This window comes from Orycteropus afer, unplaced genomic scaffold (genome assembly GCF_000298275.1).
Source record: "Orycteropus afer afer isolate SDZICR_OR568_19922 unplaced genomic scaffold, OryAfe1.0 scaffold00428, whole genome shotgun sequence".
In the NCBI taxonomy this organism is placed as follows: domain Eukaryota; kingdom Metazoa; phylum Chordata; class Mammalia; order Tubulidentata; family Orycteropodidae; genus Orycteropus; species Orycteropus afer.
Window position 1 is genome coordinate 635,073 of NW_006922015.1, and position 8,182 is coordinate 643,254.

Sequence of the window (8,182 nt, forward strand, 5' to 3'; positions counted from 1 at the left end):
AAACTGATTGGTTTTCAACTGATTGGTTTTCAACTGATTAGCTTTTCAACTGATTGACTGCTGACATCAGTCACAAAATGGATGTGTTTACATTATGGAAGAGCAATCAATCCAATGTCTGTCAAACCACTGAGTATCATAGTCTAGCCAGGTTGACATAAAACATTAACCATCACAGATGTGGCAATCCAGTCAAAAGAGAGGAATATTTTAGCTGGATATGATTGATGTGCAAAGTAAAAAGTAGGGATTTCTTTTGTTGTTTATTTATAATAATACTTTTATCATAGGAGTTGTTCTTACAGTATGTGTATTGGAAGATTCTGATCTTGATAAAAATATTATTGTACTAACTCTTCCACTACTCACTGGTTTGTTAGCTCCTTGGGGTCAGAGGACTTTGCCTTACTCCTCTTTTTCTCTCCCGTATTTCAGTGCATAGGTGTTGCGTGATTAAATAATAAATGAATTGTAAGTAAGTTTATCTGTTAATTATAGGCCAAAATCAGTATTTCTTCTTTAAAGTTGAGTTCTCTGTCTTAAATAGAAAAAAGAAAGAAAAAAAAAAAAGATCATACTTTTCATAGCCCTCACAAGTTGTATGAAGTAGACTATAATACCATTAATAGTTGGATATTGGGACCACAAGGATAATTAAAGCAGCGGTCCAGCCCTTGAAAATCTGTTTGGGAGTCGCCATACTGGGGTATGCCTGGAACATAGTGGCTGTAAACACCAAGTCACAGGAGATGAGTCTGGAAGGTGCCTGGCATGTAAAGCTGCTTATTTTAAAGAATAGGCCCACATTTTGAAGGACGTTACATGGTATGCTGTTTTCAAAACTATGATGTTTTTAGTGGGGAGGAAAAGGGGCATGATTTGATTTGAGTAGCAAATGAAAAATAAATAATATAGATTCATTTCTTGCATTTTAATTTTCAAGATTATTTGTGAAAAATAAACTAAGAGAACATTGAAGTTTAATTACTTTATTTTGTTTCATTTCTCAGGATGTGATCTTCGTGGTGGGAAGCTAAGTTTTTAAACTACCCCAATGGATGCAGACAGTGATGTTGCATTGGACATTTTAATTACAAATGTAGTCTGTGTTTTTAGAACAAGATGCCATTTGAACTTAAGGAAGATTGCTTTGGAGGGAGCAAATGTAATTTATAAGCGTGATGTTGGAGTAAGTATCTGAATTTTTGTGCATGTGCTACTTGGCCTAATTTTATAGTGCCATGAATGCTAGTATAAAATGTATTCGGTCTACAAATATTTTGGGCCCCTTACCACATGCTTAGTACTGGACGCAGCACTGGGTCCTGTAAAAGGCCCCTCCTCTTATGGATGACGCCTAGCCCTGAGTCTTAATCAAAAAACTCCTTGGTTACATAGATATTTTGTTGTTCTCCAGTTTTTAACTGTATAAAGGAATATTTATACTTTGATTTATACTTACTCACATATACTTCACATACTTCAATGATGTCCTAGTAGATATTGTAATTTTCATAGTATATTAATTTTTGTACTCCTCGTTAGTTAGTTAAGCCAAGATAGTTGGTTTTCTTTAGTAATACATTGCTGAAAATATATGGTTCATATCTCAACCTGAACATTTAGATTTTCAGTTTTCATAAACCTATGTTTTTAAAAATGAAAAGTGATACTTTGTTTTTGACCTTACTGTTTGGAGGTTAACATTATAAGTGACAATGATTATTTATTTGGCTTTTATAAATTAGTGATGACATGTATATCTTACACATTTATTACAACATTTAAATAAGAATGTATGGGAAAGTTTTAATTAAGCTGTAAAAAATTATTGCCAGTATACATAGGTAGATTGACACTATCTCTTAGTTCTTGAAACCAAGTAAAGCATAATTAAATTCAACAAAAGTTTTCAGTGAATCCTAATTAAAGATTTTCAAGTTCATCAATAATGCCATCTTCACTTAAACAAAGGAATCCGTATGTCTGGCTAACAAGTTTAGAGAGAAAAATGCCCATCGCTGCTTTGATACTTTAGTTTGCCATATGGAAAAGGAGTCGTTTCCTCCTCTTTCCCCACCCCAGGAATGTAAAATGAAAAATCTGAGTGGATGGACAAGCTGGTGGTGCAACACAATTAAATGCAGAATAAACTCCATTCATTCTTTATCAGTTACTTGTGTATGCACTTTTATATATCTTTTAGTTCATACTTCATTTTGAGCTTTGGTAAATTTGAGTTTCCCCAGAGGTAATTGCTTTTAGGTAATATGAGTTAGCTAATATGGTATATGACAGAGAGGAAGGAACTCAAAGTATAACAGTCATTGTAAGAAGAAATGTCTGATTCATTTATGAACTAATTCCATTTACTCAGTGCTCATTTATTGCTCTCTCTCAACACAAAATGGACAGACGAGAAATCTTTCCATAAATGAAAAATTGTGAAAATTTAAATTCACACATTAACTTGGAGTTCAGTTCTTGACCTGTTTATACTCAGTGCAACACACTGCCATCCAGTCGGATCCGACTCATAGCGACCCCTCCTTGGGTTTCCGAGGCTGTATCACTATGGAAGCAGATTGCCCAACCTTCCTCCCAAGGAGTGGCTTGTGAGTGGCTTGCGGGTTTGAACCACCAGCCTTCTGGTTAGCAGTCAAATGCCTTAGGCACTATGCCACCAGAGCTCATTCAAACTGCATCCTTAAAAATGCCTTTCATTTTTAAGGACTCTTAAATTACATCACCTGCTCTAAGGTGTCCTGTGCTTAAAGTTTGTGTATTGAACTTAAGTAGGCAGTAGGCATCTCGGCTGTAAGCTACACTGTAAAGTGGGGATGGGTCCCATGAAATAGAATAAAGAAGGGTAAGCAGTTACAGAGCAATGAAGGGGCAGCTGTTTTGGATGGAATGAGCAGGGCAGGTAAGAGACCTAAATGAAGTAACACTGTTGAGGGAAGAAGGTTCCAGGGGGAGATAACAGCTCCTGGAAAGTTGAGTTGTGAACAGGTTTGGCCTGTTTGTGGACCCATGTCAATTCTAGTCAATTGATTGGAGTGGAAGGAGAGTTGGCATGTTTGTGGGCATGTAGTACATTGATTTCAAGTATATAGTGAAAGATTTGCATGTTTGTTGTTAGGTGTGCTATAGAGTCATTTCTGACTCAGTGAGTACAACAGAATGAAACACTGCACAGTCTTGCACCACCTCACAGTCATTCCTATGTTTGAGCCTGTTGCTGCAGCCACCGTGTCAGTCCAACTCATTGAGGGTCTTCCTCTTTCTTGCTGACCCTCTGCTTTGCCAGACATGACTAGTTCCTCTTGATAATGTATCTGAAGTACGTGAGACAAAGTCTTGCCATCCTCACTTCTAAGGAGCATTCTGGCTGCACTTCTTGCAAGACAGGTTTGTTTGTTCTTCTGGCAGTCAGTGGTACATTCAGTATTCTTTGCTAACACCATAATTCAGAGGCATTGAATCTTGTTTGATTTTCCTTATTCATTGTCCAGCTTTCTCATTCATATGAGGCAATTGAAAATAGATTTGCATAGACCTTTTATTTTTAAATAATTAAATGTCCTTTTGGGACATTTTTGTTTTATGTATTATAGTTGATTTCAGGATAGGTGATTTGAAGATCAGTTACTTCAATCTTGGATAAGCTTGGAATATTTTGACATTAAAATGGCCACATAATACATGAAAATCAATGTTTATGTTCTGTGATTTTTCTTTACTTTTTTCTTTTTTTTTTTTTTTGCAGAAAGTATTAATGAAGCTTAGAAAACCTAGAATTACAGCTACAATTTGGTCCTCAGGAAAAATTATTTGCACTGGAGCAACAAGGTAAATATTACTTGTATTTTTAATTTAATTTTCCCCTCATGAAAAGGGCATTTTTCTTAGACTTAACATCAAAATCACATGACTAAGTTTATCATGTTCCTCAGTATAAAATTTAATTTTTGTGTAACTGATAATCTTTTTCTTTCCCTTAAATACATAGTGAAGAAGAAGCTAAATTTGGTGCCAGACGTTTAGCCCGCAGTCTGCAGAAACTAGGTTTTCAGGTAACACTTTCAAAAAATATCTAAACTGCAGATATTTAAGGATGTACTTTTATAAAATGTAAATTGTTAACTTGTCCTTCAGTATGAGCAGTACTTTTCTAGTCCCAAAATTTGCCTATATGTGTATTTATAAAGGGCTGACCTTTTCACAAAATCCCTTTCTCCTAGATAAACTTGTTTCTTTGCAAGTTAAATATCTATTCCACTCTTCGGTGGTTTTCATTTCTCACATGAATGAAGCCATGTTTTTGCTCATCTCAAGAATGAAATGTCAAGATGATGAGTAGAGAGCTACAGAACTCTGTTGATGTGTCCATACTTGGTGGCAGGCTCTCACACCTGTAAAATGGCCTCTTGCTGCCATGTTAGCCTCATGGAGTAGGAATTTGTAGGGACTTACATTTGAATAAAATCATTGCATATTTACGGACTTCCTAAGTCACTTGCAAATGATGAATAAATTAAAGATGAGATATGGCCCCTGAAGACATGGACCAGTGCTGTTTTGAATTTGGATAAGTTTGTGGAAATAGTGATGGAAAGTAGAGCGTTTCTGCCTGATGAGCACAGTCTTTTCTGAAGGGAAAGGTAATAGGAAGGAATGGCAGTGCTGCTGGGGAGGAGGAGGGTGGTCCTGGAGGAGAGGAGCACCGCAGGGAGCCCTGATGAAGTGTAACTGTGATTTGACAGTGAGGCTGCTTTGCACAGTTTTTGACTTTCTATAGCTGCATTGTGTAATAACTGAATTGGAACTTAGCTCATCCAAAATTGTGGTTTTACTAGAGTTGCTTGAAAAGACAATGAGTTTAGACAATTTAAGACACTGATAGGAGTACCTGATATTACTGAGAGGACATTATTTTCAGCCTTGGGTCTTCTTTTTTTGCATAACATTTGAAGTGTTGAGAGAAATCCCAGTTAATTAGAAACACAATAATGTCACTGTATCCCTTACTCTGTCCACCCCCAATAAACAAACGACTAAACAGAAATGTCATTTTACCTTATTATATATAAGGAAAATGTCTAACCTCTAGAGCTCAGTGTACGTTCTGTTTATTGACTTTGAAAGTGACAACTTTTCCATTTTTTGATTTGAGAGGAATGACTCTGCTTTAATATTTCCCCCTCTAGTCTCTTGTGTATCCCAGTTGTTTTAAATATTCCATTTAAAGTATTAAAATACTAAACTAAACTAACAATTCAGTAGACCCCAGAGTACTGTTTTAATCGTGCATCATATATCTTAGGTTGAATGCTTGTTTTTTCAAATTAAGTTTTTGCGCTGTTTTGTTTTTTCAAGTCATTAAGATGTCATTGGGAACTTAAAATACTAAACTGAAGATATGTTTTTATCATATTTTCTTAAGGATTGAAACTTAATTATTAAAGATTGCCCTGATGAGCAGATTTTTCTATTTCAAAATAATTCACTGAATTTTACTTCTGTCCTAAAGGTAATATTTACAGATTTTAAAGTTGTTAATGTGTTGGCGGTGTGTAACATGCCATTTGAAATCCGTTTGCCAGAATTCACGAAGAACAATAGACCTCATGCCAGGTGTGTCTTTGAAGAATCAAAATAATTTAACATATTGGAAGTTTCTCCTCTGCCTATAAATAGTTATATTAATTGTGAGGGTTTCTTTTTGTTTTTTGGCATAGTTATGAACCTGAACTTCATCCTGCAGTGTGCTATCGAATAAAATCCCTAAGAGCTACGTTACAGATTTTTTCAACAGGAAGTATCACAGTAACAGGTATTTCATGATGTTGAAACCAAACTTGTCAGTTGTGAATTGAATGTAGTAAGAGATGCTTGTACCAAAATAGAAATAATATCTAACTTATCTTCTTCAATTACTTCCTCTGCACTTCAACGGGAACCAGTCTCCTTTTAACACTGTTTAGATTGTTTTATCTGCTTTTGTACTATTTGTAAATCTAATGGATACTGTTTTGTGTCTGTCTTATTTCATTCATAATTACCTTAGTGAAATTCATACTTAATGGTTCCAAGAAGTTGATAATCATTCATTCTCATCGTATAGTATCCAATATGTGAATATACTTACTGTCCGTGGGCATTTGGTAGTTTCCAGTTTGAAGCTATTAAGGATATTCTAATAAATATCTCCATAATATGATTTTTGAAATTTATGATATATTCTATTTTTGGGCATTCCTACTTCCATAGTTATACTGCCTCGGAAACCCAAGGAGGGGTCGCTATGAGTCGGGGCCAACTCGATGGTAAATAACAACAACAAAATATTTAAAATACACAAGAGAAACCTATTTTATGAACTTCACAGGGGTTTTACGTAAACAAAATAATGAAATATAATTATTCTTGTTTGTTGTGTATGTTCTTTATGTCTTTTGAGTCTGTTAGTATTGGGAAGGTGTCGTTTCAGAAGCCTAGGCATCGATGTCCCAGGGTAGCCCTAGCACGTGCGGGGCAGTGAATTGTGTGGTGGCATTGCTTCACAGTCAGGCCCAACCATAGTCAAAACTGAGTTGAGGGTAATTTTAGTGTCCTTGACTTCTACTTTTTTCTTTTTTTAATCCCTAAAGGGGAATAAAAGCTATTAACTGACACCATTAAACCCCTAAAATAAGCTCTAGTTTTAACTTGTTCTTTGGGTTTTCACATTTACTTTGGGGGTCTTTCAAGCCTTTTGCTGCAGATTCCACCTGAATCTTAAAAATGGGCTGGTGGGTGGGGGCAAATCTGTTTGCTCCCTTCTTTCAACTGTCTTTTTCTATACTTTGGAGCCTAGATTTCTGGAAGAACCTCAAGTCTATCCATAGTTCCTTCTAAGTGTAGAATAAAATGGGATGCCTATGTAAAACCTACTTTTATTGACTTCGTAGAGTAAGTAAAACAATAACAAACTGAAAGCAATTAACCTGGTTAATGAGTACACATAATGTACTTGTTTACATTTGTAATATCCTATGAAAACACTTCACTGAGCACATACTGAGTTGTTCCCATGGGCAAAGGACCATGCTGGGGGGTGGGGGGTGGCGAGGTAGGTCAAGGGCAGACTGAGAGAAGGCATGGTCATGGTCAGCACCTTGCAAAGGCTCAGTGACTAGATCTTTTATGAGAGCTAAGTATGTGTTAATGAAACCATTTTTACTCAAATGTTATGAAATTTTTTCATTGTTCCTTTTTTAAAATGTTTGTTTTTAGCTATTTAAATGCAAAATTACATTTTTAAAAAGTTGTTTCTAGTGCTATGTGGATTGATTCATATGTAGCATTACCTCACTCCTTGATACTAAGCTGTGAGGGCCAGATGGCCAGATTAATTTTAAACATATGGATACCAGGCAGTCATAGTCTGGGCATTTTTAGACCCCCTCTGGTTTCCCAACACCATGGCAACAGCTTTGTTCACTCTGCTAGGTTCCCAGGTACGCCTGTGGTCTTCACCCTTAGCCAGACTGTAGTGACCAAAAGGATAGGAGTTGTGTAGTCTCGTTTTGTCATTCCTTCTTTTTATAGGCATATTATACAGGTTAGTGTTTTTATCCTTTATAGTTTGTGTGCATTTTCTTGTACACAGTTAAACCTGGGAGAGCTGAGACGAGACAGGACTGCCTATTTTTTCTCGGTCTGGCAGGTTTTCTGCCTTTGACAAGATACAGTGTTACTACTCTTCTGTCCCTGGTTTTAGTGGCAAGTACTTGAGTTTTCCTTGTCTGCGTGGCTTCTGCCTTACACACGGTCCAGCTTTCATAGCTTTCACTGTACTCTATTTTCAGACTGATGACCTAAAAATACAATGACATGAATAACATCATTTTGTGTTCTAGATTTTCTAAAGTCCGGGGAAAAAAAATTTATTCTCTCTGTTCTTACTAGAACTATGTGTATAATTATGTAAGGGTAGATTAAAAAAAAACAATAACCTGCTCTTCCAGGCTACTTGAATGTGTTTGACACTCGAGATGGGTTTTTCCGAGTGCTCTCTTTTCCTCTCCTCATCCCTTCCTCTGTTGTGTCTGCTGCAGGGCCCAACGTGAAGGCTGTTGCTACTGCTGTGGAACAGATTTACCCATTTGTGTTTGAAAGCAGGAAAGAAATTTTGTAA

At 36.2% G+C, this 8,182-nt stretch overlaps 1 protein-coding gene across 1 annotated transcript; it reads left to right on the forward strand.

Moving 5' to 3' along the window:
• Positions 1–1,054: 1,054 nt before the first annotated feature.
• On the forward strand, positions 1,055–8,182 carry TBPL1 (TATA-box binding protein like 1). Its single transcript, XM_007954032.2, has 6 exons — positions 1,055–1,189; positions 3,770–3,852; positions 4,013–4,076; positions 5,534–5,637; positions 5,742–5,836; positions 8,103–8,182. The coding sequence occupies exons 1-6, from the start codon at positions 1,055–1,057 to the stop codon at positions 8,180–8,182; spliced, it is 561 nt and encodes a 186-aa protein (XP_007952223.1).